Source organism: Nannizzia gypsea, genomic scaffold (assembly GCF_000150975.2).
Source record: "Nannizzia gypsea CBS 118893 supercont1.6 genomic scaffold, whole genome shotgun sequence".
Lineage (NCBI taxonomy): Eukaryota > Fungi > Ascomycota > Eurotiomycetes > Onygenales > Arthrodermataceae > Nannizzia > Nannizzia gypsea.
In genome coordinates this window covers 1-13,479 of record NW_003345196.1, presented here as the reverse complement: position 1 = coordinate 13,479, position 13,479 = coordinate 1, and the positions used below count along the sequence as shown (strand labels likewise).

At 46.5% G+C, this 13,479-nt stretch overlaps 6 protein-coding genes across 6 annotated transcripts; 3 read left to right on the top strand and 3 right to left on the bottom strand.

Annotated features, from left to right (window-relative positions):
* Positions 1-875: 875 nt before the first annotated feature.
* On the bottom strand, positions 876-2,684 carry MGYG_06587 (hypothetical protein; the record flags this gene model as incomplete). The annotated part of the gene is made up of 2 exons (XM_003170553.1): positions 876-2,402; positions 2,466-2,684. 2 exons carry the CDS (start codon positions 2,682-2,684, stop codon positions 876-878), a joined length of 1,746 nt encoding a protein of 581 aa, XP_003170601.1.
* Positions 2,685-3,842: 1,158 nt separating this feature from the next.
* On the bottom strand, positions 3,843-4,181 carry MGYG_06586 (hypothetical protein; the record flags this gene model as incomplete). Its single annotated transcript, XM_003170552.1, has 1 exon — positions 3,843-4,181. One exon carries the CDS (start codon positions 4,179-4,181, stop codon positions 3,843-3,845), a length of 339 nt encoding a protein of 112 aa, XP_003170600.1.
* A 1,319-nt stretch (positions 4,182-5,500) lies between these two features.
* Positions 5,501-6,649, top strand: MGYG_06585 (hypothetical protein; the record flags this gene model as incomplete). Its single annotated transcript, XM_003170551.1, has 1 exon — positions 5,501-6,649. One exon carries the CDS (start codon positions 5,501-5,503, stop codon positions 6,647-6,649), a length of 1,149 nt encoding a protein of 382 aa, XP_003170599.1.
* A 414-nt stretch (positions 6,650-7,063) lies between these two features.
* Positions 7,064-7,771, bottom strand: MGYG_06584 (hypothetical protein; the record flags this gene model as incomplete). Its single annotated transcript, XM_003170550.1, has 1 exon — positions 7,064-7,771. The coding sequence occupies one exon, from the start codon at positions 7,769-7,771 to the stop codon at positions 7,064-7,066; it is 708 nt and encodes a 235-aa protein (XP_003170598.1).
* A 682-nt stretch (positions 7,772-8,453) lies between these two features.
* On the top strand, positions 8,454-9,197 carry MGYG_06583 (hypothetical protein; the record flags this gene model as incomplete). Its single annotated transcript, XM_003170549.1, has 1 exon — positions 8,454-9,197. One exon carries the CDS (start codon positions 8,454-8,456, stop codon positions 9,195-9,197), a length of 744 nt encoding a protein of 247 aa, XP_003170597.1.
* Positions 9,198-10,069: 872 nt separating this feature from the next.
* On the top strand, positions 10,070-12,157 carry MGYG_06582 (hypothetical protein; the record flags this gene model as incomplete). The annotated part of the gene is made up of 1 exon (XM_003170548.1): positions 10,070-12,157. One exon carries the CDS (start codon positions 10,070-10,072, stop codon positions 12,155-12,157), a length of 2,088 nt encoding a protein of 695 aa, XP_003170596.1.
* Between the last annotated feature and the right edge of the window lie 1,322 nt (positions 12,158-13,479).

The following is a 13,479-nucleotide window of genomic DNA, read 5'->3' as shown; positions in this document are numbered from 1 at the left end:
CCTGAGTCCTTTGAAGGCCTAAGATTTAGGCTTCTTGATCGCCACCGTTAAGCTTAACATCAAGGTAAATTGGGTTGGGCTTTGACCGAGAAGCTTCGATACCTCTTGTGATAGTTAACGATTTTTTTTTTGGGTTGAAGCCCTCTGGCTGTTCAGTATGCCGATGTACGCCCCCGGCATGCCGCCATTTGGCATTTGGGAATCAAAAGCTACGGTAGTTAGCAGGCCAAAGGGCCTAATGCTAGTTTATTCCTACCTCAAAAGGCCCAAAAAAGACCTACAGGCTTGGCCATCGCGATGCTTAAGACTTTCAAAAGTGCCGTCGAATATGTTTGGGCGCCCAGTTAGCGATGTAACTTAACATGTTGAGATGGTGCTAAAAGTCAAGAAAGCTTCTTTTGATGGAGGGTGAAATCAATTGCGTTTTGACTACTACTACTACTACTAGATCGGATTCAGGGGTTTAGACGTCCTCCATTACCCTACTGTTAAAGATTCAATATGAGATGATATTATCTAGGTTAGAAATAAATAATGCCCTTATCGTAGGTCTGAGGATATTTGAACATATATTATCATTCCAATATCCAGCCTTGGCTTAACTAAGTATACATCCCACCAAGGCCAATGTTCCACCCAATGTTGCCATGGTAGTCAACGGCTAAGGAAACCGTATTCACAATACAGCCCACAGCTCCTAGAAGTGGTGGCTGTACTCCATCATTGACTTAGTTCGTGAAGTGTACGCCTAGGAAGCTGTACGAGGAAAGCAAACAACTGGATGTGACGTAGGCAATAACTTGAGCAATATCAAGGCGTGTTATGCGCCGTAGATGTACTAAAAAAGCTAGTTATAGCTTCGTCGGCCTTCATCCTCAAGTCTTCTGCTTATTTTCTGTCATGTTCGCGATTCCAGTCTTAGTCTCCGTATGCTCTTTGCTCATATGTCGCTGTTTAATGAAAGGGCTGGCCAATAGCCCAACTCCGGCAACTGCGGTGTACATTATGAACATGTTTCGCATACTGTAGGCATAAGCTTCCTGCACCGCCCGAGACTGCGCTGGGTCCTTAATTGTGGAGACTAGATCCACATTGGCAGCTGCATCATAGCCGGAGAAGGCATCAAGGTAGGCTGGGCTGAGGCCTGCGGTAACAAGGGATGTGTGTTTGGCAGTCATGCTATCCTGGAAAACGACACCACCAAGAACAATGGACAGTGACGTTGCAATGCTGCGGACAAAACCCAACGTCGAGGAGGCTACCGCAACATCAGCTTGATCGACATTATTTTGGATGGCAAGCATGGGTGTTGAAAGGAGAAGGGAAAGCCCGACACCACCAATAATCTCGAAACAGATAACTTTTGCAAGGGATGTGTCAATCCATAGTAAAACGTATAGCCCTGTCCCGAGGGTCAAGCATGCTGTCCCGGTCCAAATTATTTCTCGATAGCGACCCGTCCGATGGATTAAAACGCCGACTCCCAAGTCGCAAAGGGACGCGGCGATCATCATTGGTAGGATGAGAACACCACTTTTGGTAGGTGAGGCTTGCTGCACGCTTTGGAAGTATAGAGGCAGATAGTACTCTGAGCCTCGAGTCGCCATACTATGTGTGGCCGCAACAATGATGACGGCGTTGTTTGACCAGTCCTTGAAGATTCGTAGGTCCATTAAGGGGTACCTGGCGAGCCTTTTCTCTGCAAAGAGGAAGAAGTCGATCAGCGCCGTTCCAAATACGATCATGCAGATGACAGTTGGGCTGTTCCAGGGAAAAGTTACGCCGCCGAAGTCGAGGCCGAGTAGCAGTAGGACGACTATGGTTAGAATAGAGAAGGTGCCAATCCAGTCAATAGCCTTGATGCCGTCCCTGAGCTTCGTGTGTGGGTTATGCAAGTTAAGATAAAGCATCAAGGTGATGAATGAGGCGCCACAGACAGGGAGGTTGATCCAAAAGCACCAGCGCCAGCTCGCATATTGTGACAGTGCTCCTCCGATGACAGGACCGGTGGTCCCAGCGAGTACCCAGACGAGTGCAGTGGCGCTTATATATAGTGCTCGATGTCGCATGCTAAAGAGATCCGCGATTATTATATATACTAGCGATATAATCCCACCACCGGCCATACCCTGCACTGCTCTGCCCGCAATTAGCATCGCAATATTTGTAGCTGCCGCTGCGATGGTGCTACCAATAGCAAAGATGACGATTGCTCCCAAAAGGCCAGGCTTGCGGCCCCAGATATCACTAATCCTCACCCACATGGGATTGGTGGCACACATGGATAGTAAATATGCGGCACCGATCCATGTGTAGCCTGAAGCTGAGCGTAAATCTTTAGTTATAGAAGGGATAGCTGTGGCAACGATGGTTTGATCAAGCGCCGATAAGAAAAGGACGAGCTGGATACAGCAGTTCCATTAGCTTGCTGCTGGTCATGAAGAGCATAACGGGTATCGACATACACATAGCATAAGCATTATACTAAAGATACGCAGCTTTGAGCGACTTGGGAGGTTCTGGTCCTCGGACACATCGATTGTATTGTCAGGAGGACTCTCCGTCCTAGTGGACGCTCGCTTTTGGTCGACCATCGGCTCGCGAGCGAGGGCCGCTGGGGGTTCTGTAGAGGGCTTCACGGGTGAGACCTCCACCGATTCCCTGTCAACTTTGCGGTCCGTCATATTGGAAATCTGATTGTGCTTTCAATGCAAAGAGTGTCTGCGAGGGATATTGCACAGGCACCTCCGCAATGTTTGAAGATGTAGTTATGAAAGTGCTGGTCGGGCTTCTAGCAGCGAGATATGAGCGAGGCGCGCACCCATGTCCTTGTGTCTCCTATGTTATGTTGGTCCTCATCCTGCGCCCTTCCCCTGACGCGAGCTGAACCGAACCCCGAAGACAGTAACCCTCTCCTGGATATCGTTCAAAGATGGATGGTGTTTCGCTAGTTAGTGACATTATACCAAATGCTACGGTATATTACTTACTCTTGGTGTTCGGATGAGGTCCCATTTTTTGGAACTATTTTCTTGATATCCATGCTACCAAAAGCAGCGACTCGCGCCCCAGCCAGATCCCGAAATGTGTATTTAGTTCTAGATCAGAGGGAGTATCAAGATTTCGGCTAGGAGGCAGTCTTCTCTTGCGTTAACTTACTTAGTTGGTCTAAGTTTCATTTTCAATGTTGAAACGTATTGAACGATATAACTAGTTAGCGGCACCAACGATTTAACCACTCGAGGCGCTAGAGGGATTGGCTAATTAACTATGTTCTGGGAAAAGGGAAATACAATTGAACTCCATACGTAGGGGTATGTAGCAGGGAGTTACGGGTGTATGGTCCTCTTCCCTATTGACTCTGCATAATAAATGCACAATGCACAATATGCAAAGGGAACTACCAATCATTAGTTATCGGAATTAACGTTATGGAGTATTTCCATAGATTATATTCGCACGACCCACGATAAATAAAGACAATATATATTTACATATTAAATGGATAATGGGGTATCTAAGTTGTAGTCCTTCCATAGCCGTGCCCTGAATCAAACAGCGTAACTACCTTGACGGCTCGTATCATTTAGCTGACAGCTGGCCACCGATCTAGTTCTCCGCCCCTAACTATTCCTCCTGAAATATGCGCTGCGCTTAACGCTTCTTACAACCAAATTTCCTAATAGATTGTTGGTCATTCTTCACGATATGATAGCCTGGTTATTTGATCAACTATTCCAGGTCGAGGCTCTCGCGGTGAAAGTTCTAAATATTGGAATTTGATAAGCTTCAGAACGGCTTTGGGGATAATAGAGTAAGGACCTTCACGATCTACTCACCCCTTATTCTTCATCCACATCCCACACCTTAAAGGACTTGTATTCCACGTTGTGGCACTCATCGTTGTCCGTGTGCAATACGATGGTGTTTGGGTCACAATCCTCCGAACTGAAAAACACGGCATAGAAGTTGCTATCAATCTCCCCTGTACTCTTGACGATGACTGATTTAGCCGCGCCGGCCGACATGGTAGTGCAGTCCTGCCCGGGCCCGGCTACGTATAAGCCCAGTTGCTCGCTTCGGCAGTCGTTGCCCCTATAGAATCTGAATTCGAATCCTTGCGTGGTAAGGGGTAGGCCGGCAAGTGCCACCAAAGGGGTGAAAAGGGTTCGAGGACGCATAATTTACTAGCACAAGAGAAGGAGTATCGTCTTTATAGAAAATAGGATAATAGATAGATTTTCTGATGATCTCGGTCGACGTCCTTTTGTAAATAGGGGCTTTTTGAAGGATATAATTGCTGGAGATCGTGAGAGTTATTGTCACATCTGAAAACACAACGACAGTCAGAAGGCCTTCTGCCCATGTAGAATGTGTCCATCTCAGCGTGTTTAATAGAGTAGAGCGTCGGTATATCGGAAGACTCGAGATCACCAGCGATATCCCTGAACTAACAGGCAAATTGGGGCGGGTTTTGGGGCCGGCGTCGTTAACTAACTAGTTATTTGTTCTAACATAACTAAGACTGTGATGCGCGTAGTAATCATCACCATTGGCGTAGTGATCCATGTAGTTACGTACAAATCAGATCGCGACGTTCCGTAGCTTTTGGCGAGATGTATCCCATCTATATTTAGGCTGCACACTTAACTAATTATCCCTAAGAAGTTGGCCCTAAACTAGGGGTTATCACAGGGGGCAGTGTCGCCCCCAAAAGCTCACCCCCTGCACACCGAGCCCCAATGCAGGTTTATCTGCACTGCTATTTGTAATTTTTCATAGTGACAGTTTCATCTATATTTCAAGATATCCTGATTCAGATCCTTTCTCTCGCCGTTCGGTATGAAAGCAAACGAAGGCACCGTTAATAATTCACACTGCTACGCTGTCGTAGCTGTTGGTAACCCATGCTGCTATCAAAGAATCGTACATAATGGTACATACATCAATCAACATGATTATGCCTTACCCCAGCATCGGTTTCACGTTAGTGGGCGGCTTGATTACTGAAACTTACACATAAGCTACTCCCGTGTTTTGTGGTCAAGGTCGCTTGCCTTTAAACAAAGGCTGCAGTTGTATATGTTATCGAGCTCGCATCTTTAGGCACTAGATCACCATATCAGTGGATTTTAGGGGCTCTGGAGATGCGGCTAGGGAGTAATCATTCGCAGCGTAAGGTCAGGTGGTCGAGGTCGTTGAAACACAGGATAGCAAATAATCCTCACATCCAACTGCGTTCGTGTTATGAATTTTTGATTAGTAGCAGGATGAGCACAGCGTTACAACGCAAATATGATAACTACTCCTGTGAGCGCATATATGTTTCGGGTTAGATGCTCCTCTCCATGCTCAATGTTGGATTACGGAAGACATGAAATATATTCTACTTATACCCATGACTCGAGATCCTAAAGTTGAACTTATCAAGATCTTAAAGAAGGCTTGAGCTCACTAACAATTCAAGTCCTCTCGTTGAACTCCTTTATATTTTTCGAGAATGCATATCCCAAAATCATGGAAGGCAGTCTTCATCCTGCTCAACCATGGCTTTATGCTCATCTCCCCTGCAATCGCTTCTGGGAATATCCCTCCGCCCATGGCAAAGCATAGCCTCGTCTTTGGTGTATCCTTGGATGGTATCCAAGGAGAACAGTCTTCCGTCAATCCCGACCTTGTATTGCGAGCAGCTCCACCAAAGAAAGACGAGAAAAAATGCGACCGATGCCGACCACGATGCAAGCGAATGATGATTCATGACCGCAAAGATTGCACGAAATGCAACCGATGCCCGCCCAAGACGCACCCTGATCCGAAGCAGAAGAAGTGCCTTCCCGACAGCAAAGAAGATAAGAAGAAGAAATTCGAGGACAAGAAGGGTAGGGAAAAGCGAGATTATGACTTCAAGAAGAACTATCACAAGTTCCGGCCCAAGCCACTCAGATTTCAGAGGAAGTTGTCTGTCGAGAGGAGGAAACATAAGGAGCTTTTGGATATTAAGCGAGATACGCTCAATCGCATGAAAGTGCGCCGCCTCGGGAGATGTGCCCTCCTCACCCCCTTGGCCATAGGCGGAGAAGCAATCGAAAAGTACACCACTGGCTTTTTTGACGAAAGCTTCATGGAAAGCATGCAGCTCCTCGACCTCTGGCCTGAGGAACTGAAAAATGCTGATCCAGAATACCTGAGCAAGCACATATTTACGGACGAATATCTCGATCTGTATGTGGACTTTGCGGAAGAACACTATACCAAGAGGTCCATCGATTACGCCGCCCCAGAAAGCCAGGTGCAACGCGACGATGAACAAGAGATGGGGCTCATTATCAGCCCATCCACACGAGATCTTTCCATTCGTTCCATCGGGGCCATCGATATCGACCGTCGGTGTGGATTTTTGTGTTTTCTCATACCCATCGCCCGACTCATTGCACAATTGGTTTTGCGAGTTGCCTCTCGGGCTGCTGCCAGAGCAGCCAAGTCCGCTGCCACCAGAGTTAGCAAAATCCTCAAAGATATCTCGAAGAACCTCAAGCTTACCAAGGGCAAAGGGGATAAGTCTTTTCGGGAGCAGAAGGATGCGGCAAGAGATATATCAAAGAACCGGAATTGGATGAAATGCCTTCGCGGAGAGAAACCGACGAAGTGATAACTAGTTAGTTAGTTACTCCTGGGTGTGTTTGGTTTGCGCACGATGATTAGGTACTTGTAGCTGTTTCCCCTATATAATTGCATAGAGTAACGAAAGCCCTGTTTTTAAAGTCAGATATCTTGTTCAAGATGTGTATCTCTAGTCGCATCAGGCTTTAAACCACGCTTGTTTACTTAGTTACCCCTTTCTTATCTTCTGTTACCCCTTTTATCTAACTCCCGCGCCCTGCCTAGCCTCTAGTTGAAGTACAACCCTAACCCTAACACAAGACCGGAAAGATTTAAGGGATGGCAATTAAGGATATTCATTAAGTATACACACGTTGTGGCAGAGGATAATATACACGCAAAACAGAGGGGCCGTCTTTCCAGTTATTTAACTAGATATCGAACACTCGACACTAAAACAGTGCTAAAACGGCTGTCTATTTGGGTCGGTGGTCATATCGCACGGCCAGATCTCCGTGCCGTCGCCCTTGGGTTCATCTCCAGCTACTTTCACCCACCAAGCGAGCACCTTGGTCACGTCTGGGTTCTTCTTAAGCGCCGGCCACTCGTATACAGTCCAGGCGTTGGGCCTAACACTGGGCGAATAGTTCTCTGGAAATACCACTCGCACAATGCCGCTTGCACGCTCAGCGAATGCTTGCGACACTTGGCCTATCGCAATGTCCTTCTCGTCGTCGTCCCAGGTCTCTTTGTCCTCGATAAACAACTGTGCTGATTCCGCGAACGGGCCGCCTTCCATGCTCATCACTTTCTCGCCATTGTCGGTATCCGAAAGTCCCTGACCATTAAACCGTTGAATGAGGTGAAGTGCTGAGAAGAGGGTGTTTGCTGTATAAAATATGGCTTTGTCCTTATGCGGCGTTCCAGGCTTCATCTTTGTCTTTGCGTACTCTGTCGTTGGGAGAGGAGGGTTGCGAACGCGTTTTCCCAGCCGGTGATCATGATGATGACGATGGTGACGATGGTGAAGAAGATGATGATGATGATGGCGTGTAGGTATAGATGTGAAATTGTCTGACGACGGTAGAGCGAAGACTGGCAGCCATTGTAAACAGAGACAGGCAAACAGGATGAGAGACAAATAGGCCCGTGGAATCTGGGGCCGTCTCATCGTGACTCGCATTATCTTCAAATAACTAACTGATAGAGGGAATGATAGTAGTAAAGAGGCTTATTGAGTGTGCTATTCAGTTGAAACTACTACCGAATCATATACGACCTCTTGATGGCCGTGAGCTCTTTACTTATACCACTATCTATGATATCTTAAGTCGACATGGGAATGCCATCCTCCGCACTCTTACCACCGTTACAATATCTCTCTGCCTGATTATTGAGTAGTTACGCAGTGCCGGGCTGTATAGTTAGTTATATGTTGCTGTTAGTCAGGTCTCCCTCATGTTTTAGGATTCGTCACAGCTCATTAATGTCATCATTATGATTCCCAATCGACTGATATCTTTTTTCTGTTGGCTGCACTTATAAATGCTTAATCAAGCGTGCCTTTGAGTTAGATTAATGATTTCTAAGTAGCGACATAGTTACTCCGGACTAGATTATTCATCTACACGCATCAAGAGTCCTCGAGTCCTTGGACAACATATAACCAAGTTCTTGTTTGATCAGGCTTGTTTTCCCATCTCCTCCTAATCATTCTCAGGAGACCATATATTGCTGACACCTTTGCTCTGTCCGGTCGTTCGGCTCTCTTGCATATGGAAACCTTTCATGGCGAACGACTTATTCCCGACCTAGGATACCATATCTGTTAACTATCAAATCTTTTACGAGCTATGAAGCAATCTCGTACAATTTGCCATCTTCCTCGATGTTACACTCCACCACCTCAGCCTATTACTGATGCTGCGCTCGATGCTGCGCGCGCCGGTGAGGTGGAGGAGCTTGCCAGCCTGGTCAGAGATTACCCCAACCTTGCACACTCCATATACCTGAACCGGGCAGCCATATCAGGCAAAGGAGACATTGCTATATACCAGGTGCTGATAGATGGAGGCTGCAATATCAATATTTCGTTTGGATACACCGGCTCTCCTCTGATAAAGGCCATCTACCATAACAAATTTGCGTTGGCTCGGCATCTGCTCAGCCTGGGGGCGAACCCAAATGTCAACAACTTGGGCGTCACCTTGGGCCCCTTGGGGGTTGCCGTTACCTACAGGCCTGGTTTTGTGGTTGACCTCCTTGATGCAGGGGCAGTCATTCAGAATACGGGAGCACTCCATATTGCAGCAAGGAAAGGCGACCTGGAAACCATGCAGCTACTACTGGACCGAGGAGCCGACGTCAATGAGGTTGTCAAGCGTCCAATAAACATCTCGGTTGGATACCACGGAAGACGCCCTCCTATGCACCGAGCTGTCCAAGGAGGCCATCTTGAAGCAGTAATGCTACTTTTGCAATACCCGGTTCGCCTAGATATCGTTGACGAGGATGGCCGGACAGCCATCGACCAGGCGAAAGTGTGTGGGTTTGAAGCTGCTGAGGACGCTCTAAAGAGACACGAAGGTAGCAAATAGTTATACATAGTAAACACTTCATCAAATAGTAGTTATTGAACTAAAAAGCAACGCTACTTAGCAGCAGCAGAATAATGAGAATACTCCGTATGGAGTACATTCTGACCATTTATGTGGTATTGCTGGCGAAAAACGATGATGAAAATGGTGGATAGCTGATCCTTCAACGCGACCCATGTCCTCGATACGAAACCCAAATCCTTCAAGCAGCAGAAATTTCCCGTTGATGCCCACAGACAGCTTCGTTTGTCTCTTGGCTCTGTGAAGCAGCCATCGAGAATCGACAATGCAGTCTCTCAGGCCGCGTCGGACGTCATGACAGCAGTCATGCCATACACCATCAGGACACAGCGCGGGAAGAATCGGTGGAAGGGTGGAAAGGAGGCTGAATCAATTACGAGACAGGCTGCATCTCGAGAGCCTCCTTACAACTCGTTTAAGCAAGAGATGGACTGATACCAACGGGGCCGATACTGTATAACCTGTCATGCATGCAAGGCTGGCCCTGGCTCGATCCAGGGCACCAATTGACGGTTGAGATGAACGAGAGCCCGGGGGGGAAAGCCCCTTGCGATGAGAGAGCTCGAGCTTCTCAGGTGTAGCAGCAGAAACTAGTTAGGGATATAAATTTCCATGCTTCACCCTCTACCATGGGACCTCTTCGAGTTTTTGTTTGTTTCTCTTACAGATGCGGGGGGGGGAAATCACCCCTTGGTATAGTTATCGACATCTATGCAGTACGCGATCCGTTTTAATGAAGCGCCCCAGCGAATAATAAACGAGTCAAGAATAAGGATATTTATATCAGGAATACCCAGGCCGGACATATCAACACTGTCTGCACCAACGGCTTTACGACGTAAACCTCCGCCATGGCTCCGAAGGAAACTGTGGGTGGTTCTTCTATTCAGCTTCTTTCCACAGTGCCAAAGGGCAGTCCGGATCCGTCCTTCACGGATTCAAATTCCCCCGCGAGAGGATACCCCTTGCGTCGATTTTGGTTCCGTACCTCCGTCTTGCTCCTAGGCCCGGTCATCATTTTCATCTACTTTTTAATGATCTGGCTTTTCTTCTTCAGAGACACCGACACTGTTAAATACCGATCTCGCGAGGGAACATGGGTTTACTATTCTTGGTTCGTGACCGGTGTCTTCGGTCTGAACATTTCACGATATGGTCTTGTTGGCGTCGAAGCTGCCATGTTGCAGGAGCCCTTTTGGGGGCCAAAAAGTGCAATGGGGCTCCTGATGCATAGCGGGAGCACCTGGGCCGGGCCAGGAGGATGGATGAAGTGCATACAACGCGCTATTTCCATGGAAAGGAATCTCGCAGGTCGACTATGGTATGTTCTTGCTGTGCTAAGTTTAGTGCCTTTAGTCGCATTCCCGATTTCTGGTTTGTCTATGGAACTCGCAGATGGATATATCGCATCGTCAGCGCCGCCGATGGTCGTGGGCCGTGAATGGAGCAACTTCCATCGCCGCGAACCTGATCAAACTAAGAAGCGAGGCGGGACAGTTTGGAGAACGGCATCCGCAGTGATTCCGGGCATTGGTATTGCTTACAGTCCTCCACAGGTCGATCGGGAGAAGTTCGAGTTTCTAACAACGCTACCAAACTCCCTTTCCTTTGACCCCGGAATTCCCGAACTCTTCCTTGGGCCGCAGGCGACGACGCCTATCGGCGGTAAGGCTTGGGGACTTCGGCTGCAGTATAACTGCTCGATGGTCCAGTCAGCCTCAGAGTTTACAATTCTTTCCCAGAAATCTTCAGCCCTGAAGCCCAATAACTCTGGTGTGATAGACGATGATTCTAGATATAAACCTAGATATAAAACCCTCCAGACACCTTCCGGCGCAACCATCACCTTCTTCAACAGCACTCAGGCGATTGGTGGAAATAATCTTTGGGCATACGCCGAAATGGGAGTGAGCCATGACTTCGTTTCGTCCACGTACGATGGTTCAGAGCCTAGTTTCGAATCTGGCGAGCCTGAGATCCTGGAATATGCGCTATGGCAGGTCCGACGTCCCTGTTCGTACGACGGAGACGACAGAATAACTTTCAATTATACTCTCAAACCTTCCATTGCTGGCATGGGCAGTCCTATCATACAGAATCCCAGTGGAAAATTCGAGCGTAATGCCTCCTTCTTCGACTGGTCAAATGGCACAAGTACTGATACGAAGGACTTTGTCTCCTTCGTCGCTTACGAGAGCTTCCAAGAAAATATCACACTGGCTCCCCCTATTGGAGTCCAATGCCGTCGTATCTCAGATCTCGGGACAGCCAAACTGGACTCCCGAACAAGCACCTTCAGCGAGTTTGAAAAGTCTCCTAGCCCAATATGGTCAGCGGCCGAATATGAGGCCAAGCAACCTCGATTTGGTGCCACAGCAATATCCATTTTGCTGGGCCGCTATACCGAAATCTTCGAGTCAACCAAATCACCCCTCCCCTATATCCTTTCTAACTCGGCCTGCTATGATCATTTTGTACAGCCACAAGTTCTATTACAGTCGGTTTTACAAGCCCACGCTGTTGATGCCTTGCAACTCATGTATGACGGTGCTACAGGATTAAATGGTGGCTATGTCAACACGAACTTGACATCGTCTCGCCGTGGGAAAGTTCTAGAACCCGGCGTCGTTCCACCGTTGGTTTCGACTTTACTTTTGGGAATTTGGGCCACTGGATGCATTGTCTTGGGCGTGATGTATGGCTTCCGCCGTCGCTGGTCTGACACACTGGATGGGTACAGTTTGTTCCGCTTCGGAGTAGGCTTTGGTGAGGAACTTCGTAATAAGAACGCCCTATCCAGTACCCAGGGGCTAGAGAAGAGCGACCGGCTGTGGTCACTTCCAGGAATGATTGGTGATTCGAGAATGCAATTTGATATCGGCCATATCAGTCTAGTCGGGAAGGACCAGGCCGTCAACCCAAGTAAACTATACACCTGAAATGAGATAAATATCAACTATATATAGGAATACGCTATTTATCCCCTCCTCTCTTAAAGTATATATTGTTAGAGGGTAATACTAAGTTAAATCTCCATAGTTCAGTGAATCAAACTGACTCTAACGGTTGAAGTGAAGAAGATAGGTGCTCCCTAAAAGTCCTTGAATTTCTAGCATTGATAGCTTAGGAATGGGTTTTGATACTGGACAAGGAATGGGCACTCTTAGGAGACCTATTTGGTGGGTTATTGTATTTAAGCACGTCGCTTGCTAATAGCGTTTCAAGTGATTTTCGTACCGCTAGTTAGTAAATACTCCGTAGTTAATTTGCTTTGACTAACGTGATCCACTATTGGATAACTACCACTAATTAATAATCACCTACTAAAAACAGCGCCAAATCTCTATTAGGCTCTTATTCGATTGAATATCTTAATAGCCACCTAGTTAAATAAGTAAATGTAGTATATTTAACGATAGCTAAGTTTTAAATTATATATAAATTTATTAGATTAGAAAAATAAATAAGTATTTAGCTTAATTATATAACCGCTTCGGCTTAGCTTAAATAGGGATAAGTAACTAGGAATAGAAGGAGTAGGAGGAGTAGGAGTAGGCCCTTTAGTAGGCTGCTTTTTTTTACCTAATTTAGAAGGTAAAGAAGGAGCTTTTATCTAGCTCTATGCCTTTTAAGCCTCTTTTATAAGCCTCTAGGCCTCTTTTTTACCTACCTTATACTACTATTTCTACTTACACTAGGCTTTAGCTATAGCTTTAATCTATTCCTTCTCTTCTTACTTTTACTACTACTCTATAAGTGTTATAGACTATCTGTGGCGCAGCCTAGATAAATATATTTATTAAATAATAAGGTTCTGGCATAGAAGAATCCTATAAATTATATAATAATAAAATAGTCTAAAATACTAAGATTAGAATAGTCTAATATAGACTATAACTAAATAGTCTAAAATAGACTATAGGAGAATAGTTTATTATAGACTATAACTAAATAGGAAGAAATAGACCTTTAGGATATATATATAAAGATATTTATTTTATACCTTAATTAAGAGCTATCCCTAATATTTAAGATTAAAGCTAATTTTATAGTAAGCTATAGCTAGGCTTGTACCCCCGACCCCGCCGACCCTCCCCCACCCCGACCCAAGGGGGGAAATGGGGGGGGGGTAGGGGGTAATGTTAGACCTCTGGTACTGGGCGGTATCAGAGGTTGGTTCTCCCGTACTTGTTGGGAGAGACTGCAATGGTCCTCGATGACGGATGGGGGAATACTGTAGGGGTCCTGTTGTAACAAGACT